At 36.8% G+C, this 23,418-nt stretch overlaps 2 protein-coding genes across 5 annotated transcripts; both read right to left on the bottom strand.

Annotated features, from left to right (window-relative positions):
• Positions 1-1,753: 1,753 nt before the first annotated feature.
• On the bottom strand, positions 1,754-8,050 carry LOC125276117 (E3 ubiquitin-protein ligase TRIM39-like). Of its 4 annotated transcripts, none has more exons than XM_048203590.1 (8): positions 7,900-8,050; positions 7,064-7,156; positions 6,044-6,597; positions 5,673-5,768; positions 4,932-5,165; positions 4,711-4,840; positions 3,038-3,073; positions 1,754-2,620 (listed from the first exon to the last, which is right to left on the bottom strand). In XM_048203590.1, exons 2-8 carry the CDS (start codon positions 7,152-7,154, stop codon positions 2,073-2,075), a joined length of 1,689 nt encoding a protein of 562 aa, XP_048059547.1. In that variant the 5' UTR covers positions 7,155-7,156; positions 7,900-8,050; the 3' UTR covers positions 1,754-2,072. The 4 variants fall into 4 exon arrangements, with proteins under 4 accessions (XP_048059547.1, XP_048059548.1, XP_048059549.1 ...); XM_048203591.1 differs by having other exon boundaries at positions 3,038-3,064; XM_048203592.1 differs by having other exon boundaries at positions 5,673-5,747.
• Positions 8,051-11,522: 3,472 nt separating this feature from the next.
• On the bottom strand, positions 11,523-20,702 carry LOC125276198 (E3 ubiquitin-protein ligase TRIM39-like). The gene is made up of 8 exons (XM_048203729.1): positions 20,458-20,702; positions 19,196-19,288; positions 18,296-18,867; positions 17,925-18,020; positions 16,912-17,145; positions 16,684-16,820; positions 12,830-12,867; positions 11,523-12,576 (listed from the first exon to the last, which is right to left on the bottom strand). Exons 2-8 carry the CDS (start codon positions 19,266-19,268, stop codon positions 12,029-12,031), a joined length of 1,698 nt encoding a protein of 565 aa, XP_048059686.1. The 5' UTR covers positions 19,269-19,288; positions 20,458-20,702; the 3' UTR covers positions 11,523-12,028.
• Between the last annotated feature and the right edge of the window lie 2,716 nt (positions 20,703-23,418).

Genomic DNA, 23,418 nt, shown 5'->3' with positions numbered 1-23,418 from the left:
GTCATAAATTGCAATAACTTTTAAACAATTTGACATATCATCACAAAATTTGGTACATATGACCATCAGAGTGTCCTGAAGGTACATGAGAAGTTTCAGCACAGCGCCACCTAGTGTTCCACAGATATAATGATTTTTTCAAAATTGCTTATAACTTTTGAAAACATTTTCCAAAATGTGTATGCTTTATGTCATTTTATTCCCTGGCTAATGCCAATTCCAACGATGTGTCATTTGTCATTTTCCTTAAATGTCCCTGTCTGCCATATTGAAATAAATGAAAAACAGTTTTTTCGCTACTCCTCCCACAAATTTTGTCCAATTTTGTCCACAATCAGCTCAGATGATCTTTGCAACCGAGCCGCATAGAAATGACTGAACGGAATTTTGATATTCGCTACCGTTCCGAGATATTTGTCTCTGAATGTGACCTTGCTTGTGTTTGTTGTCTTATGCTAGTTAGCTTAGCATGCCAATTGCTTAGTATGCTAACCAGTTGTCATTGTTTTTAATGTGGCTCTTCAGCTATCAAGTTAACCATGAGCTTCATTAGCATTAAGTTAGCTTAGCATGCTAATATGGTTAGCATGCTAAGTAATGCTTTTTTTGTAAATTCTTTCTTACACTAAAAGTTCTCTTCCACAGCATGTTGCACATGTGTCATGATGTAGCTCAATGTGTAAAGCCAGGTACCCGAAGAGCCCTGTACCCAAAGATAGTGGGTTTGAATCCCGGGTGGAGTGGTTTTATGAAAGAGTATGTTTTGTTTCCTTTATTGCCTCTTGGATTAGAAATAAATGCTTTTTGTTTCATGCTGTGTTCATTTTCATCTAAGCTTCTGTACATTCTGAGATCATTCTCGCCCATAATTCTGAACCAGCTGTTTCATGTTTGTTCATTTTCTGCTGTTTTTCCTCTTCCTGCTCCGTATTGCGCCACAGCATGATAAGCTGCAGAATGATCTAAAGTAAAGTTATTAAATATAACATTCAGTGCAGTTTTATTAAAATTCTTCATTTTGAGTTCATTTTCACATGAACTAATGAACTTCGGCAGTTGTGCCAACAATCACCTGCACAGTGGTGCAATGAGATGTGCAATGGACACTGGACCTGGAGGTTGTGGGTTCGAATCCTGTGTTGGGTGGTCATTATGCAATTGTGTGTAATGAGTCATTTTGATTCCTTTTTTATCCAAATAAGCATTGTACTAATCTTTATTCCTCTTGAATTAAATACAAGTGTTTTTAGTTCATTCTGTGTTCATTCTCATCTGAACTTCTATTGATTTTCATTTCATTTCCACCTGTCCTTCTGAACCAGCTGTTTTGCATGTACATTCAATTTCTGCTGTTTTTGCTCTACCTGCTCCGTATTGCGCTACTGCCCCTTCTGGGGCTTGGCCCCGAATTGCTGCTTGCAGCTATATTTTTAATTATTACTTTATGCATAAACATACCCAGTAACAAAAAAACAAACAAGTATTAAAGCTATCCCATGACTTTTTATCACTTTTCCTTCTTTACATTGTAAAGGGCTTACATACTGTCCATTTTTGCTACTTTTGGCCTTCATAAACATAATTATTTTTTCAGAAACAAATGGAAGAGACAGACTGTAACTCTAAACTCAATTGTGTATTTCAGATGCTGTCACATGATCTCATAACCTCATGGTCTGCAGAGAGAAACGACATCATTGACACCAAAATGATTCAGACATCATCGAGGATTGTGAAGATATTTCACTGGAACTGGGTCTTTCTAATTCGTTTTACTTCCTTATGTATTTATTCATGTTCAGTGTCAGTTGTCATTTATTAATGTATTCAGCTAATAACTGTCCCCCTCTGTACCAAAGGTGTGACAGTTCATTGACCCCTGATGGACACACATCTTGACCTGTACAGGCCTTGATCACTATCAGCACCTCTTTGACTTTGAAATCTAAATGGTCCTTATAGCAAGAGAGAGAGATGAAACAGCAAAGCAAACATCTTTGTCTATTTTAAAATATCTTTTGATATTTTCAACCTTACAACTTTCATCTCCTATTTCATATTGGGGTGTAAATTCATTTATTGTGATTGACAGGTGTGATGATCAGTGGAGTTGAGTTTTTACCTCTATTATTGGGATATGAGCTAAAATATGGATAGAGTTTTTCATTGAAAGTCTGACCAGAGAAAGAGTAGATATGAGAGCTGGACTCCACATCATAAAAGGAGACCAGACCCTCCTCATAATCCACAAACACACCGACCCGCTGCGGCTTCACTCTCAGAGACAGAGAGACAGAGGGACCAGATAGAGCTTTATATTGATTCCCATTCCTCAGAGCCACAGTCCAGAATCCATTACTGGGTCTCAGTGTGATCTCTCCCTTCCTGTCAATGGATTCTCTGGCCACTCCTAAAGTCCAGTCAGTCTTTCCCTTCACCTGCACCTCAAAATAAAATCTCCCTGAGGTGAATCCCTCCTTTCCCAGGATATCTACATGTCTATCAAATCTCTCTGGTTTGTCTGGGAGTTTCTGTCTAATGTCTCCACACCTCACTTGTTTTCCATCATCAGACAGGATGAGTTGAGGATGAGCTGTATCAGGATCCAGAGTCACATCCACTGAGAAAACAGAGAATATGAATCACAACTTTTTGTGATGATGTTTATAATATTTAATCAGTTTTTTATCATCGTGTAGGTCAGTAATGAAACTGTGAGTATATGATTTTGGCCCAGTTTCACAGACAGGGTTTAGCCTAAACCAGGATTAGGCCATAGTTCAATTAGGATATTTAGGTAACTTTTATAAACATACAGTAGAAAAAACATCACTGGTGTGCATCTTGAGACAAAACAAGGACACTGAATATATTTGAAGAGATGTCAGTACAAGTTGCTTTCAGTAAAACAGCTCAAACATGCATTTTAGTCTGGGACTATCTTAAACCTTGTCTGTGAAACCGGGTCTAGTGTAGGTCAGTAATGAAGCTGTGAGTATATGAATGTAATCTAGTTTAGTTCAGACACACACTGTACCTTCATACTGCTGCATCCTCTTCAGATCTGTAGAGACTAATGACAATAAAACATCATCAGATCTTTGACATGTTTATTTGTGGAATTATAGACAAGATTTAAGGTTATATTTAAATGAGTAAAATATCATGTTTTATCTGATCAGTGTTTGTGTCTCTGCTGATATTTAGAGAATCAAACAGAAACTCTTATTGCTTTGAGTTTGAGCTCTTAATATGCTCTAAATGTTTGGTGAAATGTTTCATGCAAGTTATTTTTGTGTCTAATGTTATTCATCTCAGTTTTGGAGTGGATTAGTGTTGTGGTTATTTAAATAATTTAGATAATTAAAAATAGCTAATTAAAAATTAAAGCCCAGCACTCCAAAGCTGTTTGAGCAACAGGTCTGAAATTCTCCTCTAAAGAAGAACGAAAGTGAATCTTAAACCCTTGATGTCTATCAGTTTGATTTTCTTCTGCTAAACTGATTTTATCTAAAACATTCACAAAACTTAGATGAGACAGCTGAAAAGACCATCAGAAAATTAATGTTTCTTTCTGTTGTTTCTCATGTAAATGTGTTTGCAGATGTACTAAAGTCTCATGGTTGTAGTTTCAGGGATGAAGCTTCTAGTACAATAATTTATATTATATTATAGTACATGAATTTACTGCATGTTTTCTGAAATTAGAGATGAAAATGAGCTGCTCTCTTCAAGAAGAACTGTGAGCTGATGATAATGAGACACAAACACATGATCACAAACTTCTCTTATTTCAGCTTGACCGACTCATTCTTCATTACTATCAGTGTTGGGGAAACACATTATAAGCATGAGTTACGTAATCAGATATATAAGTAACTAGCAAAGTAACACATTATTTTTAATTTACAACAAAAATATCTGAGGTACTTTTTCAAATAAATAAGCGCCCCCTAAAGTAATAATTAAGAATTTTTACAGTGTAAGTGATTCAATCTAAAACCAACTTTAGCTCGATAATATATATTTTTTCTTAGTGCTGCTGTAAATCCAAGACAATCTCTGTCAATTAATTTTCCTATTTCCTATATACAAGAAGAGGACTTGACTATATGATTGCATGGATTTGGAAATACTTCTGATTGGCTGGTGCCACAGCATAGAAAGAACCAATAAGCGTTTGGTTAGAGTTTCATGCCTAAACTCTGTATATCACATTTTTTTTAATGTTTTTTTATTTTATTTTATTTTTATTTTTTTTTGTTGCTGTTGTTGTTGTTTTTATTGTTGAAGTAAAAGTCTTGAATTTTCTTCTCCTGTGTCCTCCACACAGCTGAAAGGTTAGTTTGAGCTGCACCCTCTACTGTACAGGTGTGAATTTTCATTTCCTTCAGTCTGGGGTTTATTTCACTTTTGTTGTGAAAAGGCCTTTACATTTTCCAAAAATAGAAGTTCTGTTTTGTTGTTGTTGTTGTTGTTGTTATTAACAAAACAAACAAGCAAGAAAATGTAATGCAAAAGTAACGTAAGGCATTAATTTCCATATAAATGAATTAAGTAACGCAATTAGTTACTTTTTTAGGGACTAATGCAATATTGTAGGGATTATTTTTAGGGCACATTGCTTTCAAAAGTAATTTTCCCCAACACTGCTGATATTTAAAGATGATAAATATATGTATCTATATAATGTATCTGATATTGTCATACCAGTTAGTGTGAGTTTCTTCTGTAGAGTGTCCTGCAGTTGAGTCAGAGCTCTCCTCAGACTCTCATCAGTCTTCACACTGATCTCAGACCAGTTCCTGGTGTTTCTAGAGCTGCACAGGGACGAGTAAATCTACAGCAGGAGAGAGGAGAAATCCTTCAGCATGGGGAGTGTTATGGTGTCATATACTGCATTATCATTGATCAGAGAGATGTTGACTGACCTGTAGGAGGTGGAGGTGATCTTCAGTGTGTGAGAGCTGCTCCAGCTCAGTGTTTCTCATCTTTAGCTCAGTGATCTCCTGCTCCAGCTCTTCAATGAGCTCTTCCTCCTGTTTCTCTGCTGCTTTCTGCTGCTCCTCCATCATCTCCAGCAGTTCAGTCTGACATCTCTCAATGGAGCGGATGAGATCAGTGAAGAGCTCGACACGGGCTGCTTTCTCCTTCTCTGTGTTTCTCTGATCAACCAGGACAATCAACACGTTATTAGTGGTGTTTGATAAGACAAGAATCAGTGTTACTATTGATTATACTTCAGTGTTTTTCAAAATCCCTCAACTGAAGTATTAAACTTCATCATTCTTCGTTACTTCACAAACTTCATTAATCTTCAAAATACACAATTCTTCTCTGATCTTTTCTCTTTTGTAATGTCTCTCAGCCATCTCTCTTTCTACAGTCTTTCTTCAAATCTCCTTGCTCTCTCTCGCTCCTCCCCCATCATGAGTGGACACGCCCCCTACTGCTGATTGGCTATAAAGTGTGCCCCACCCCCACCATAATGGAACGTAGAGGAATTATGAGAGAAATAAAGGGAAGAAATGGGGAGACGGAGGGGTTTTGGAAGAATTGTTGCTGGGACAGCAATGACTGCTGCTTATATACATTCGTAATGATGACTGACAGGACGGCTCCTCCAGAATCAATGTTTAGAACTTCATATAATTACATTATTTTAAACTTACTTTTCTGACTTCTGCTGAGTGTTTGACATCTTGAATCTTCTTGATTCTGTCCTGGATCATCTGCTGCACATCTTTCTGTGTCTTCATCAGTTGAGTCTATAGACCCAGAACAACACAATATATTTTCATAACTGATTCATTTATATCACAGGTGTCAAACTCAGTTCCTGGAGGGCCACAGCTCTGCAGAGTTTAGCTCCAGCCCTAATTAAATGCTCCTGATTCAGCTAATCAAGTCCTTCAGGCTTATTTGAAAGCTACAGGTGTTTGTTGGAGCAGGAATTGAGTTTGACACCCTTGATTTAAATGAAAGAGCATGTGATTCCTCATGATAAGAGCCCTTTAAAATCAGTTTTGTCAGTAACTTCTACCTTCTTCTCTTCAATCTCCTCTTCTACAAGAACAGTGTTGTGGTTCTTGTGAAGTCCTTCAGTGCAGAACAGACAAACACATGTCTGATCATCTCTACAGAACAGCTCCAGAGGTCTCTCATGTTTCTGACATATATAGTCCTCCAGATTCCTCACAGGATTGATCAGTTTGTGTTTCTTTAAACCTGCCACTTTCAAATGACGCTCCAGGTGAGTTTCACAGTAAGAGCTCTGACACACCAGACACGACTTCAGGGCTTTCAGCTTTCTTTCCTCACAGAAGTCACACAGAACTTCAGTTTTTTTCTCAGGACTTTTCTTTTTATAGTGATCTACAACTTCTCTGAGTGTGGTATTAATCTTGAGATCAGGTCTGATCTTGAATGTTTCTTTACAATATGGACAGTTGCAGGTCTGGCTGTTGTCCCAGCACTTATTCAGACAGGTCTTGCAGAAGTTGTGTCCACATGGAGTGGAGACTGGATCAGTGAACACGTCCAGACATATCGAGCACTGAAGCTCCTCCGTCAGTGGACCGCTGGAGGATGACATCACTGGACAGAGAAAATAAGATGATAAATCACCTGCACTACTAGTCTAAAGTTTGGAGACACTTGGAAAAAAAAACTGAATTCAAGTTTCTCTTGATCTTAGAGACATTTTGTTTGAAGGATTTATGTGTAAATTACTGAAATGATGGTGATAATGATAATTTTTATTATATGGAGTTAAAGCAGATAGAGAAGGAAAAGAATCAGAAATTTAAAAAGAATCCCATGATTCACCTCATGAAGTTGGTTGAATGTAAATCAAATCTCAATATATTATATTATATTATATTATATTTGATTTCTCAAATATAAGAGATCATCTACAAGCTGGTCATTACTGCAAAATGAACCCAGACAAGCTGATCAGTACCCTAATGTGAAGTAGTGCTGTTCATTTTAAATATCACCATATGAGAATAGTTAAAGTCATTCATGCACTAATTCATTCTTTTCTGGGTTATTGACTTACATGGAGGAACATTTTCAATACTCTTTCTCCTGGTTTTTCTTGGTTTTGTTGATGTTGGTGAAGAATCTGCCATTGTTCTTTCTCTCTTCATGCCTTTACAAGAAATTAAAAAAACATATTGTATTATACAATATAAATTATGACCAATAGACTAATCTAAGTCCATTTGCTCCTTCTAATACTGTATTTGTTTCACACACAGTATTTGGTCACTCAGGTTTAAATGAAATCTTGCCACAAAAGTCAGATTTAGGGTTTCTTCATATTCTCTCATGACCATTTAATAAATATTTATATCAAAGTTTTAAAATCTCATTGATAGTGAGAGAAACACAATCACTCCTCATACAGTGAATGACTCAAACTCACTGAATCTGAACTTTGACCTGCTGTTTAGATCAGAAACAACAAGTACAAGGTCATATACTTACCTATGAATAAATATATATCTCCACAGAATAAACATAAATATTGTGTGACCAAATGTAGTTTGTGTGACTAAGTATAGTTTTAATAAATATAAATGTGATTTCAGCTGCAGTTCAGCAGGTTTGTGTTCAGTCTGTCTGCAGCTCATTTTACTTCCTGTTTCTTTAGTCTTTATATAATGTGACAAAATGACAAACACCAAACTTTATTTCACAACCAATCAAATGACACTTTTAATACAATTCTGATATCATTTCAGTGCGTTAAACCACTAAAGTAGTTGAGTATTTGACATGCTTAAACCTGATTCAGTTCAACTCATTCCAATTCAACATAAACTCTACTAAACCAGATCACTTCCATTAGAAACCTGTTCAGCTCAATCTCTCTTATATTTCTATCATTACCTGTGAGGATCAGATGTGTCCACAAGACTCTTTGAACGGCTCAATAAATATTCTGTTGTTTAAAGAGGTTGATCGTTTCAGGTGTTCATATTGTTGTTGATTGAGTTACTTTCACTTTCTCTGAATCTCTCTGAACTCCAGTGATGTCAGAGCTCCTCCTGTATTTACACATTTACATTTGTCTCTGTATTCAGTGTGTTGAGTTCATGTGTTTCTGTTTGTATTGGGCCTGATTTTTCTATCAGATTATTATCAGTGTTTGTATATATAGTCTATACAAGTGGAACAAAGAAGAAATATTTGTATGAATTTCTAAATGTCTTTTGTGATCCACAGAAGAAAGTCACTCGGGTTCAGAACGACATGATGAGTAAATGAGGACAGAATGCTGCTCTTCCTTTAAAACATCTTCAGTCTTTTCAAACATAATTGAGGATGAATCCCTGTGTTTGTCAGAATGATTCTCTGTTGATCTGTTGGGAGAAAATAGTTTGACACACTTGAACTGTTAGTATGTAGAAGTTCAAACTAATGTAATGACCTCAGAGAATCGTTATTTAATTTGTTTTCATATGTTTGTTTATTGAAGGTAAATTGCACAAATAATATAATGTAAAGGGGATAATCATAGACTGTAAAAAAGGAAGGTGTGGAGATCTGTCTTGGAGCAGCTGATCATGTGTTGGTGAGGAACCTGTCAGAAAGAGGCGGCCCAGGAAAACTGAGAGCATACTGGGAAAAGAAAACGTATGTGGAGAAAAAAAAAAGGAGAGGAGGGGATGATCCAGTGTATTTATTAGAGCCACTGGATGGACCTGGAAATGAAAGAGTGCTGCAACAGAACCTTCTATTACCTTTTCCATACCTGGTCTATAAGCGGAGACAGCTGATGTTCATCTGGAAAGAAAAGGATGTCAGAGGGACAGATCAAAACAGGAAGCACAACCATGACGGATTCTCACCATGACAGAACAGACAGCTCCAGTGACGAGGAGTTTGACTTGTGGGTTCAACACAGAGAACAGGAACAGATCTGGATCCACCTGCAGCAGAATTCCACCCTAGAAGAGAGGAGAGAAACAGGAAACCTGACATTGAAGAATTCATTGATGAATCTGTAAACCCATCGGATCTGGAGGAGCATCCAGGAGTCTGATGAAGAGGTTCTGGGAGATCTACAAGAGGAACAGGAGCTGGAGGAAGGATCAATAAAGCTGAGCATGAAGAAGGTGACTTGGCATCTGAACCTATGAGGAGAACTTTTTCTTTAATAGTAAACTTAACGATCACACTGCAAAGCCTCTATTAAAACTATCTAGAATTGTGAATTAACAGATTTTGATTCATCAGTCATCTGGGAGAGATTGTGGTCTCTATCTTAACTTCTAAAAACTTGGCTCATTGTCTTATTCATATCAGAGTCATCCATACAGTGGGGAAAATAATTATTTGATCCTCTGCTGATTTTGTAAGTTTGCCCACTTAAGAAACAAGGAGTCTATAATATTTATAGTAGGTTTATTTGAACGGATAGAGACAGAATATCAAACAAAAAATCTAGAAAAAAAACACATTATATAAAGGTTATAAATTGATTTGCATTTGATCAAGTGAAATAAGTTTGATCCCTTATACCAACTAGCAAGAATTCTGCCTGAATTTCTTCCATTCAAACCTCTCCACTACCAAGAACAAAGACCAAAGATCTGTCAAAGGACGTCAGGGACAAGATTATAGACCTGTACAATTCTGGAATGGGCTACAAGACCATCAGCAAGAAGCTTGGTGAGAAGGAGACAACTGTTGGAGTGATTACACAGAAATGGAAGAAATACAAAATAACCATCAATCGCCCTCAATCTGGAGTTTGCCAATGAACATCTAAATGATTCAGAGAAGGCTTGGGAGAAAGTGCTGTGGTCAGATGAGACCAAAATTGAGCTGTTTGGCATCAACTCAACTCACCATACAACCTTTAATGTGTTTTTCTGGATGTTTTGGTTGATATTTTGTCTCTATCCATTAAAACAAACCTACCATAAAAAGACTCCTCGTTACTTTGTATGTGGGCAAACTAACAAAATCAGCAGGAGATCAAATAATTATTTTCCCCACTGTACCAACAACAGAAATAAGCACAGTTATAACAGCAAAATATGTGGAGAGTGTTGCTATAGTGTGATGATATTATATTACAGTAGGTACTTTCTAAAAAAGATGGTTCTTTAAAGGTTCTTAAAGCCGCGCACATACTTAACGATTGTAAGGCCGATTATGAATGTAAATTGATACTTATGACATAAACGCTCAAACGCGTCCAGTCAGAGCCAGTTGCATTCAGTCTGTGATTACAGTCGGTGTTCAAATTTCATGTGGAAGTATTTAAATCTGCTTCAGTCGCAGGAAACAATCGCTGTATGTTGAGCTCAGTCTTAGAAGGTTTTAGCTAGTCATTAAATGTGTGCCCGGCTTTACACATAGAGACAGTTCTATTTAGAACCATAACATCCTGAAGAACCCTTAATATGCTGAAATGGTTCTTTGTGTTCGAGTTTAGAGTTCTTTATTCCTGCCTTTTTGTTTTTCAGATCTGTAACTGTCAAAGCCATTCATTACTGATTTTCTGGAGCTCAACCATCAAACTACACAGACTGTCAACACACTCTCAACAGGTGAATGATTTCTTTCTTAAAATGTCTGTACATTTTAACGTTAAAATTGTAACTTTTTTTCAGTTTATCAGAACATTTAGGAATGAGCAGCTCTGTTCACTTAAGGGTTCTTCTCTCCACTTCTCCACTAAGCAAGTAACAGAGATAATGACTTTATGATCCATATTGTTAGATTTTTTTTAATTATTGCTTTATGCATAAACATACCCAGTAACAAAAAACAAACAAGCATTAAAGCTATCCAATGACTTTATATCACTTTTCCTTTTTTACATTGTAAAAGGCTTACATAACTGTCATTTTTTGCTACTTTTGGCCTTCATAAACATAATTATTTTACAGAAACAAATGGAAGAGACAGACTGTAACTCTAAACTCAGTTGTGTATTTCAGATGCTGTCACACGATCTCATAACCTCATCATCTGCAGAGAGAAACGACATCATTGACACCAAAATGATTCAGACATCATCGAGGATTGTGAAGATATTTCACTGGAACTGGGTCTTTCTAATTTCTTTTACTTCCTTATGTATTTATTCCTGTTCAGTGTCAATTGTCATTTATTAATGTATTCAGTTAATAACTGTTGTTAGAGCAGTGTCACATTTTTGCTACAATTATATCAATAAAAAATAAATGTAAATTGACAAAACATGCTGTTTTTATGTAAACCCTAATAGAGGCTACAAGACATAAGAACAGGCTCATAAACAAATTAATGTTATGATGCTAATATTAATAATATAAAGATATTACTTAATGAAAATAAACCTATTAAAGAGGTTATTTATAAAACCATCAAGATCATATAAAGCACTTTCAAAGCATAGTTCTTTATGAAAATGCTTTTGTTATTGTTACCGAAGCTGAATAACCCTAATTTGGTCTGTTTTTCTTTAGAGTGTAGCACTACAAATTAATACTGAATCAAAACTAGTTAGCACATCATTTGTAATTAAAAAGGGTTTAACGACAATATCTGGTTATGGTTACACTTACAAAATACATGTCTGAGATGATGAAAACTTGTACCACTAATCGTACCCAGCATATATTTAGAATATTACCTGAGAGATAGGAAGAGAAGAAGAGACTTTAGAAAAGAGAAGAGAGAAAGAGCCAGAGCAACAGTTACAATCTTTTTTATCATTTTTTTGATCATGTGACTGAAATACAAATGTGAGACATTCAAACTGACCAATCATAAGATTAAAACTTCCTCCACTGTACTAAAGGTGTGACAGTTCATTGACCGCTGATAGACACACATCTGGACCTGTACAGGCCTTGATCACATCAGCACCTCTTTGACCTTTTGATATTCCAAATGGCCCTTATAGAAAGAGAGAGAGAGGGATAAAACAGCAAAGCAAACATCTTTGTCTATTTTAAAATATCTTTGGATATTTTCAACCTTACAACTTTCATCTCCTATTTCATATTGGGGTGTAAATTCATTTTTTGTGATTGACAGGTGTGATGATCAGTGGAGTTGAGTTTTTACCTCCATCATTAAGGCATGGGCTAAAATATGGATAGAGTTTGTCAGTGAAAGACTGACCAGTGAAAGAGTAGATATGAGAGCTGGACTCCACATCATAAAAGGAGACCAGACCCTCCTCATAATCCACAAACACACCGACCCGCTGCGGCTTCACTCTCAGAGACAGAGAGACAAGATAATTAGCACGGGCTTTATATTCATTCCCATTCCTCAGACCCACAGTCCAGCATCCATTACTGGGACTCAGTGTGAACTTACCCTTCCTGTCAATGGATTCACTGGCCACTCCTAAACCCCAGTCAGTCTTTCCCTTCACCTGCACCTCAAAATAAAATCTCCCCGAGGAGAATCCCTCCTTTCCCAGAACAATTGAATATCTATCAAATCTCTCCGGTTTGTCTGGGAGTTTCTGTCTAATGTCTCCATCTCTCACTTGTTTTCCATCATCAGACAGGATGAGTCTAGGATGAGCTGTATCAGGATCCAGAGTCACATCCACTGAGAAAACAGAGAATATGAATCACATCTTAATACAGATATTCTGTGATGATGTTTGTAATATTTAATCAGTTTTTAATCATCCTGTAGTGTAATGAAGCTGTGAGTATATGATTTTAATTTTCACAGACCAGGATTAGGCTGCAGTTCAATTAGGATATTTAGGTAACATTTATAAACATACCCTAGAAAAAAACAAATGAAGCTGTGAGTATATGAATGTAATCTAGTGTAGTTCAGACACACACTGTACCTTCATACTGCTGCATCCTCTTCAGATCTGTAGAGACACATGACAATAAAACATCATCAGATCTTTGACATGTTTATGTGTGGAATTATAGACAAGATTTAAGGTTATATTTAAAGAATTGAGTACAATATCATGTTTTATCTGATCGATGTGTGTGTCTCTGCTGATATTTAGAGAATCAAACAGAAACTCTTAATGCTTTGAGTTTGAGCTCTTAAAATTTCTACTTTTTACAAATAGCTCTAACTTTGCAAATGTTTGGTGAAATGTTTTACACAAGTTATTTTTGTGTCTAATGTTATTCATCTCAGTTTTTGAGTGGATTAGTGTTGTGGTTATTTAAATAATTTAGATAATTAAAAATAGAAAATTAAATTTAAAGTCCAGCACTGCAAAGCTGTTTGAGCAACAGGTCTGAAATTTTCCTCTAAGGAAGATCTTAAACCCTTGATGTCTATCAGTTTGATTTTCTTCTGCTAAACTGATTTTATCTAAAACATATTCACAAAACTTAGGGGAGGCAGCTGAAAAAAACAACAGAAAATGAATGTTTCTTTCTGTAGTTTTTCATCTAAACGTTTGCAGACGCACTAAAGTCTCATGGTTGTAGTTTCAGGAATGAAGCTTCTAGTACAATTATTTATACTAAATTATAGAACATGAATTTCCTGCATGTTTTCTGAAATTAGAGCTGAAAATGAGCTGCTCTCTTCAAAAACTGTGAGCTGATGATAATGAGACACAAACACATGATCACAAACTTCTCTTATTTCAGCTTGACCGACTCATTCTTCATTACTATCAGTGTTGAGGAAACACATTACAAAACGAGTTACGAAATCACATTACTTTTTTCAAGTAACTAGTCAAAGAACGCATTGCTTTTAAATTTACAACAAAATATCTGTTATAGTTAATTTTTCAAATGAGTCACTTTGTGTTCCCATGTATTGACAGACAGCTCTCCTGTCTTCATGTTGAGGAAATCAGCAGTAAGGTCAGAGGTGTTGTGTGCACTGTGTGAACATGATGATTACTGTAGTTCTAGAAATGTGAGCATCATTTACTCATCTCACTAGAAAACAGATTCGGTATTCCTCAAAATGAATAAAAACTGTGAAATACAAACTCAGAAGATTTACAAGATCTGCTATGCTGCGGTTGCTGAGTAAATACAGTGGCATGAAAAAGTATGTGAACCCCTTGCAGAATCTGTGAAAATGAGAATTATTTTAATAAAATAAGAGGGATAATAAAAAATGCATGTTATTTTTTGTTTAGTACTGTCCTGAGTAAGATATTTTACATAAAAGATGTTTGCATTTATTTCACAAGACAAACAATAGCTGAATTTATTAAAATAACCCCATTCATAAGTATGTGAACCCTTGATTCTCAATACTGTGTGTGGTTACCTGATGATCCACGACTGTTTTTGTGTTTTGTGATGGTTGTTCATGAGTCTCTTGTTTGTTCTGAGCAGTTAAACTGAGCTCTGTTCTTCAGAAAAATCCTCCAGCTCCTGCAGATTTATCAGTTTTCAAGCATTTTTGCATATTTGAACCCTTTCCAGCAGTGACTGAATGATTTTGAGATCCATCTTTTCACACTGAGGACAATTGAAGGACTCAAACTCAACTATTAAAAAAGGTTCAAACATTCACTGATGCTCCAGAAGGAAACACGATGCATTAAGAGTCGGGGTGTGAAAACTTTTGAACAGGATGAAGATTTTTCTTATTTTGTTTAAATATCATTGTTTTTCATTTAGTACTGCCCTTCGGAAGCAACAGAAGATACTTGCATGTTTCCCGGTAGAAAAATTAAGTACAATTTACCTTGATATTTGAATTCAAAAGTTTTCACCCCTAGTAGAAGCACCCTTTTGATCTAATACAGCCATGAGTCTTTTTGGGAAAGATGCAACATGTTTTTCACACCTGGATTTGGGGATCCTCTGCCATTCCTCCTTGCAGATCTTCTCCAGTTCTGTCAGGTTGGATGGTAAACGCTGGTGGACAGCCATTTTTAGGTCTCTCCAGAGATGCTCAATTGGGTTTAAGTCAGGGCTCTGGCTGGGCCATTCAAGAACAGTCACAGAGTTGTTGTGAAGCCACTCCTTCGTTATTTTAGCTGTGTGCTTAGGGTCATTGTCTTGTTGGAAGGTAAACCTTCGGCCCAGTCTGAGGTCCTGAGCACTCTGGAGAAGGTTTTCATCCAGGATATCCCTGTACTTAGCCGCATTCATCTTTCCCTCGACTGCAACCAGTCGTCCTGTCCCTGCAGCTGAAAAACACCCCCACAGCATGATGCTGCCACCACCATGCGTCACTGTTGGGACTGTATTGGACAGGTGATGAGCAGTGCCTGGTTTTCTCCACACATACCGCTTAGAATTAAGGCCAAAAAGTTCTATCTTGGTCTCATCAGACCAGAGAATCATTTTATATTATAGAATCATTTTCATAATTACATATTTCTCACCATCTTGGCAAACTCCATGCGGGCTTTCATGTGTCTTGCACTGAGGAGAGGCTTCCATCGGGCCACTCTGCCATAAAGCCCCGACTGGTGGAGCTGCAGTGATGGTTGACTTTCTACAACTTTCTCCCATCTCCCGACAGCATCTCTGGAGCTCAGCCACAGTGATCTTTGGGTTCTTCTTTACCTCTCTCACCAAGGCTCTTCTTCCCCGATAGCTCAGTTTGGCCGGACGGCCAGCTCTAGGAAGGGTTCTGGTCGTCCCAAACATCTTCCATTTAAGGATTATGGAGGCCACTGTGCTCTTAGGAACCTTAAGTGCAGCAGAAATGTTTTTGTAACCTTGGCCAGATCTGTGCCTTGCCGCAATTCTGTCTCTGAGCTCTTCAGGCAGCTCCTTTGACCTCATGATTCTCATTTGCTCTGACATGCACTGTGAGCTGTAAGGTCTTATATAGACAGGTGTGTGGCTTTCCTAATCAAGTCCAATCAGTATAATCAAACACAGCTGGACTCAAATGAAGGTGTAGAACCATCTCAAGGATGATCAGAAGAAATGGACAGCACCTGAGTTAAATATATGAGTGTCACAGCAAAGGGCCTGAATACTTAGGACCATGTGATATTTCAGTTTTTCTTTTTTAATAAATCTGCAAAAATGTCAACAATTCTGTGTTTTTCTGTCAATATGGGGTGCTGTGTGTACATTAATGAGGAAAAAAATGAACTTAAATGATTTTAGCAAATGGCTGCAATATAACAAAGAGTCACAAATTTAAGGGGGTCTGAATACTTTCCGTACCCACTGTATATGGTTACGTGGATTAGGAAATACTTCTGATTGGCTGGTGCCATGGCATAGAAAGAACCAATCAGCGTTCAGTTAGAGTTTCATGCCCGAACTCTGTATATCACATTTTTGTTTAATTTTGTTATTGTTGTTGTTGTTGTTTTTATTGTTGAAGTAAAAGTCTTTCATTTTCTTCTCCTGCGTTCGCTGCACAGCTGAAAGGTTAGTTTGAGCTGCGCCCTCTACTGTACAGGTGTGAATTTACATTTCCTTCAGCCTGAGGCTTATTTCACTTTTGTTGTGAAAAGGCCTTTACATTTGCCAAAAATAGGACTTCTGGGGTTTTTTTTTTTTTTGTTATCAACAAAATAAACAAGCAAGAAATGTAATGCAAAAGTAACGTAACACATTGCATTCCATAAAAATTAACTAACTTAATTAGTTACTTTTTTAGGGACTAACGCAATATTGTGGGGACTATTTTGGGTGACACACATTGCTTTCAAAAGTAATTTTTCACTGTTGTTATTTAAAGATGATAAATACATGCATCTGTATAGTTTATATTGATATTGCTGTGCCAGTTAGTGTGAGTTTCTCCTGTAGAGTGTCCTTCAGTTGAGTCAGAGATCTGCTCACAGTCTCCAGACTCTCATCAGTCTTCACACTGATCTCAGACCAGTTCCTGGTGTTTCTAGAGCTGCACAGGGATGAGTAAATCTACAGCAGGAGAGAGGAGAAATCCTTCATCATGGGGAGTGTTATGGTGTCATATACTGCATTATCATTGATCAGAGAGATGTTGACTGACCTGTAGGAGGTGGAGGTGATCTTCAGTGTGTGAGAGCTGCTCCAGCTCAGTGTTTCTCATCTTTAGCTCAGTGATCTCCTGCTCCAGCTCTTCAATGAGCTCTTCCTCCTGTTTCTCTGCTGCTTTCTGCTGCTCCTCCATCATCTCCAGCAGTTCAGTCTGACATCTCTCAATGGAGCGGATGAGATCAGTGAAGAGCTCGACACGGGCTGCTTTCTCCTCCTCTGTGTTTCTCTGCTCAACCAGGACAATCAACATGTTATTAGTGGTGTTTGATAAGACAAGAATCAGTGTTACTATTGATCATACTTCAGTGTTTTTCAAAATCCCCCAATTGAAGTATTAAACTTCATCATTCTTCATTAGTTCATAAACTTCAAAATGCTCATTCCTTCTCTGATCTTTTCTCTTTTGTAATGTCTCTCAGTCATCTCTCTTTCTACAGTCTTTCTTCAAATCTCCCTTTTGCTCACTCTCTCTCCTCCCCCATCATGAGTGGACACGCCCCCTACTGCTGATTGGCTATAAAGTGTGCCCCCCCACCATAATGGTACTATGTAGAGGAAGTATGAGAGAAATAAAGGGAAGAAATAGGGAGACGGAGGGATGCTGGAAGAATTTTTGCTGGGACGGCGCAATGACTGTGAAACCGAATTCGTTTGTAATGGAAGAAGGAGGCGGGAACTGGCGAACAATTAACAGACTTTAATAATAATATGAAATAAACCAACAACAAAACAAAAGAAAAATGCAAATGCAAACATAATAAAACATAACATAAAATCCAGGCCTTGTCCTCTGTCATCTTTCACTGTCGTCACTCCCCTCTTATGCTACCGGAGCTCCTCCGTGAGATACGAGACTGGTGCAACACACAGCTGAGGCTCATTATCCCTCATGCCACCGGCCCCGCCTCACAGACTACTGCTTGCATTCGTAATGATGACTGACAGGACTGGCTCATCCTGAATCTATGTTTCGAACTTCATATAATTACATTAATTTAAACTCACTTTTCTGACTTCTGCTGAGTGTTTGACATCTTGAATCTTCTTGATTCTGTCCTGGATCATCTGCTGCACGTCTTTCTGTGTCTTCATCAGTTGAGTCTATAGACCCAGAACAACACAATATATTTTCATAACTGATTCATTTATATCACAGGTGTCAAACTCAGTTCCTGGAGGGCCACAGTCCTGCAGAGTTTAGTTCCAGCCCTAATTAAATGCTCCTGATTCAGCTAATCAAATCCTTCAGGCTCATTTGAAAGCTACAGGTGTTTGCTGGAGCAGGAACTGAGTTTGACGCCCCTGATTTATATGAAAGAGCATGTGATTCCTCATGATAAGAGCCCTTTAAAATCAGTTTTGTCAGTAACTTCTACCTTCTTCTCTTCACTCTCCTCTTCTACAGGAACAGTGTTGTGGTTCTTGTGAAGTCCTTCAGTGCAGAACAGACAAACACATGTCTGATCATCTCTACAGAACAGCTCCAGAGGTCTCTCATGTTTCTGACATATATAGTCCTCCAGATTCCTCACAGGATTGATCAGTTTGTGTTTCTTTAAACCTGCCACTTTCAAATGACGCTCCAGGTGAGTTTCACAGTAAGAGCTCTGACACACCAGACACGACTTCAGGGCTTTCAGCTTTCTTTCCTCACAGAAGTCACACAGAACTTCAGTTTTTTTCAGAACTTCATTTTTTTTCTCAGGACTTTTCTTTTTATAGTGATCTACGAGCTCTCTGAGTGTGGTATTAATCTTGAGATCAGGTCTGATCTTGAATGTTTCTTTACAATATGGACAGTTCCAGGTCTGGCTGTTGTCCCAGCACTTATTCAGACAGGTCTTGCAGAAGTTGTGTCCACATGGAGTGGAGACTGGATCAGTGAACACGTCCAGACATATCGAGCACTGAAGCTCCTCAGTCAGTGGACCGCTGGAGGATGACATCGCTGGACAGAGAAATGAAGAAGATAAATCACCTACAATAAAATGATGATGATTTTATTATATGGATGAGTTAAAGCAGATAAAGAAGGAAAAGAATTAACAAGTTCAAAAATCCCATGATTCACCTCATGAAGTTGGTTGAATATAAATCAAATATGATTTCTTAAATACATGATATCATGTACAAGCTGGTAATTACTGCAAAATTAACCCAGACAAGCTGATCAGTACCCTAATGTGAAGTAGTGCTGTTCATTTTAAATATCACCATATGAGAATAATTAAAGTCATTCATGCACTAATTCATTCTTTTCTGGGTTATTGACTTACATGGAGGAACATTTTCAATACTCTTTCTCCTGGTTTTTCTTGCTTTTGTTGATGTTGGTGAAGATTCTGCCATTGTTCTTTCCTTCTTCAAGCCTTTTCAAGAAATAGATTGTATTTCACAATGTTATTATGACCAATAGACTAATCTAAGTCCATTTGCTCCTTGTAATACTGTATTTGTTTCACACACAGTATTTGGTCACTCAGGTTTAAATGAAATCTTGCCTCAAAAGTCAGATTTGGGGTTACTTCATATTCTCTCATGACCATTTAATAAATATTTATATTAAAGTGTTAAAATCTCATTGATAGTGAGAGAAACACAATCACTCCTCATACAGTGAATGACTCAAACTCACTGAATCTGAACTTTGACCTGCTGTTTAGATCAGAAACAACAAGTACAAGGTCATATACTTACCTATGAATAAATATATATCTCCACAAAATAAACATAAATATTGTGTGACCAAGTGTAGTTTGTGTGACTAAGTATAGTTTTAATTATTATAAATGTAATTTTCAGCGAGAGAGCCAGCGTGATTCAAAACTCTTTTGTGAAAATGAAGAATAGCATTTACACTTATGGAAAATTTGTGTGAAAGAGGACAAATAAAAGAAATGATCTTTCTCTAGTCTGAAAGTTGTGAAGTTAGTTTATATAGTTGATCTATATAGCAGCTCATTACAAGTTACTTAGTTTTTAAAGAGTATATTTACTTAGTTTATATATATTAATATTCTTGAAACTAGTCTAACAACTTATATAATGTGACAAAATGACAGAATCACCAAACTTTACAAATCATTTCACAACCAATCAAGTAATTATCATTAAAACCAGACAATTTTATCATTAAATTTTGTTTTTACTATATTGTGACATAATTTGGAGGAAGAGAAACAGGGATGGACTTTATTGTGTTGGGTGTGTCTGATTATCGTCTGATTTCAATTTCAGTTTGAGATCTCTAACCTAGAACATAACCTGCCCCGGAAGGTTTGGACGTAAGTTACATGACGATAAAGTAAAAGCCAAGTCACTCAGTATTTGTAGCCAGCTAATCCACATGTTTTATTAGCTATTTGACATGTCTGCATTTTACTTCCTGTTTCTTTAACTGATTTTAATACAGTTCAACTCATTAGTTGAGTATTGACATGATTAAACAGTTCAACTCATTCAACATAAACTCTACTAAACCAGATCACTTCCATTAGAAACCTGTTCAGCTCAATCTCTCTTATATTTCTATCATTACCTGTGAGTATCAGATGTGTCCACAAGACTCTTTGAACGGCTCAATAAATATTCTGTTGTTTAAAGAGGTTGATCGTTTCAGGTGTTCATATTGTTGTTGATCAAGTTACTTTCACTTTCTCTGAATCTCTCTGAACTCCAGTGATGTCAGAGCTCCTCCTGTATTTACACATTTACATTTGTCTCTGTATTCAGTGTGTTGAGTTCATGTGTGTCTGTTTGTATTGGGCCTGATGTTTCTTTCAGATTAATCTCAGTGTTTGTAATATAGCCTATACAAGTGGACCAAAGAAGATCCACAGAAGCATAATTGAGGTTTAATCCCTGTGTTTGTCAGAATGATTCCTCTGTTGATCTGTTGGGAGAAAATAGTTTGACGTACTTGAACTGTTAGTATGTAGAAGCTCAAACTAATGTAATGACCTCAGAGAATTGTTATTTAATTTGTTCCATGTCTTTGTTCATTGAAGGTAAGTTGCATGAATAATATAATGTAAAGGGGATAATCATAGACTGTAAAAAAGGAAGGTGTGGAGTTCAGTCTTGGAGCAGCTGATCATGTGTTGGTGAGGAACCTGTCAGAAAGAGGCATTTTGGATTCATAGCCTCCTTAAAAGAGTGACTTGTCAATGTACAACAGCACAAATTAACAAGGCTAAACCTAGTACCATTGATGCATGGCAATGTTTTTCTTCCAACATTTTGGATTATATAAAGGAATATCCATATAAAGTCTTTTCTTTTCTTTTTTTCCTTTTTCTTTCAGATTGTAAAGTTATTGATAATATGTCTGTTGCTCACCCCTCCCTGTATGGATGTTATTTTGTTAATCTAAAGACAAAAGTTGATCACAAAGAAAAAACAAAGCATCCCTAAATGAATCAGCCATTTTGAATGAATCGTTTGACTGAATGATTCAATGACTCATGCGTTAAAAGAATGAACGAATCATGGCTGTCTTTATGAGTAATTCGTTAAATCATTCATTAGGACAATTTGAAACATTACTGTGTTGAATGACTCTACTGTGACATCAAGAAAACAAGAACTTATACAGATAGATTTTTTGCCCCATATCTTGAATTTTTAGGGGCATTTTTTTTTATTTTGATGGCATTCTCACTCCAAGCCCCATTAATTTCTGCCCCCGGTGTGTGTGCGGCAGGGAGCAGGGATGTTTTTCGTGGAGGCTCATTTCACATGAAAAGGGTGAAGCATAGCAAAGGCTGCTACTGGTCATATGGACTATACTTTTATGGTACTTTTTAGGCATTTTTGTAGCTTGACAGTGTCCGTCCCCATTCTAAACATTCTATTTGTGTTTATTTTGGGGTGAACTATAGCTTGAAATGGATTTATGGTGATCTCTGTGCAGGTGTTTGTTTCAGTGCAGCGGAGGGGGGTTCACTTTACAGCTCCAGACATTTTTAAAAATCATCTGTGCTGTAAACGGTCTCCTGCGCTTTCGCCTACTGTTCACACACGGAAACATTATCTGCTCTGCACGGACACTGTCATTGTCTCCTTACTGTATTTCTTCTCGTTTTATTTCTTATTCAAGATCAATATTTACCCAGCAGCCCCTGGGGCTCAGGATTACCTCATATTCTCCAGGTCCAGCTGTGCTTTCTCAGCGTCTCCATAGCAACCTCAGGAATGTGCACATCATGTTTATCCTACTGCCAGGAAAACAGAGAGAGAGAGATTAAGGAAAGGTTTCTCTCAGGTTCTTCACTTGAGTCACAGATACCTGTCTTACACTGGCTCTTTGTGTTAAAATTAAAACGTTTCATGTCATGTGATGTAATGATTGGCAGTCACTTCACAGTTAGATAGTTTGGGGTCAGTAAGATTTTTTAAATGTTTTTCAAAGAAGTCTCTTCTATTCACTAAGGCTGCATTTATTTGATCAAAATGCTTTATAAACTGTAATATTTTGACATATTATTACAGTTTAAAATAAATGTTTTCTATGTGAATATATTTTAAAATGTAATTCGTGCTTATGTGATGTCACATCATTTTAAATCATTCATTACATCAGTAATTCTGACATGACTTGTACGCATCATAATGTTCTACCGTTAGTTTTGGTTTGAACGGTGTTCCAATGATTCCAAAAGAATTCCAAATATTGCAATCAAGCTTGATGCAGTGCAAAAATAAGCAAACCTGCTGGAAACTGGGAAAACCAGAAAAAAACATGGAGAGGTCCCTCAAGTGGGCTTCATTGAATTTGTAAAATAGATTTTGTCCAGTAAAAATATAAACAAGCTGCTGGTATCAGTTTGTGTCTGAATTTCAGTTACTCATTATTAGCTTCTTCTTGAACTGTTGTATGAAAGCAATATCTCACTCACAACTTCATGCACTGAATATGATACTCGGTACAACAACACTGCTTTAAAAAAGCATTTTCTTTACAGTTTTTCTCAGTCGCTTTGGTGCATTTCTCACATCACTATTTACATTTGCACAACAGTTAGTTCAATCTCCACAACATTTAGTCATGTGTGCACATCATAGTAGCAGTTTCTCATTCCTTCGAACAAATTGCAAATGCTTTTGGACATGCATCAATTGCTTTCATACAACTCTCTGCTGTTTTATAACATTATCATTTGCTTATGTCATGTCAGTCAAAATTAACTATACTTGTGAATGCTGAATAGTCATTCCATATAAAACTAATAATCATCATTTCATTGCTTGAGTCATTACATACAAAATTTTGAACTAGTTGTCAAAATCTGTCAAGCAAATTTTACACATTTTTTAAAATCTTTTTTTCCTGAAAATGTCTCCTAAATTGAACAATTTCTCTCAAGTGAATCTCAACTTTCACTGATGAGAAGGGGTGTGTGAAGCATTAGTTGCAACCAATGATAAGCCACTTCTCTACAATCTACAATGAATCCCATAAACCCCCACTTTACAAGCATATACGAACCAAGCAGGTGTA

Source organism: Megalobrama amblycephala, linkage group LG9 (genome assembly GCF_018812025.1).
Source record: "Megalobrama amblycephala isolate DHTTF-2021 linkage group LG9, ASM1881202v1, whole genome shotgun sequence".
NCBI classification, from domain to species: domain Eukaryota; kingdom Metazoa; phylum Chordata; class Actinopteri; order Cypriniformes; family Xenocyprididae; genus Megalobrama; species Megalobrama amblycephala.
This window is presented reverse-complemented; position numbering and strand designations above follow the sequence as displayed.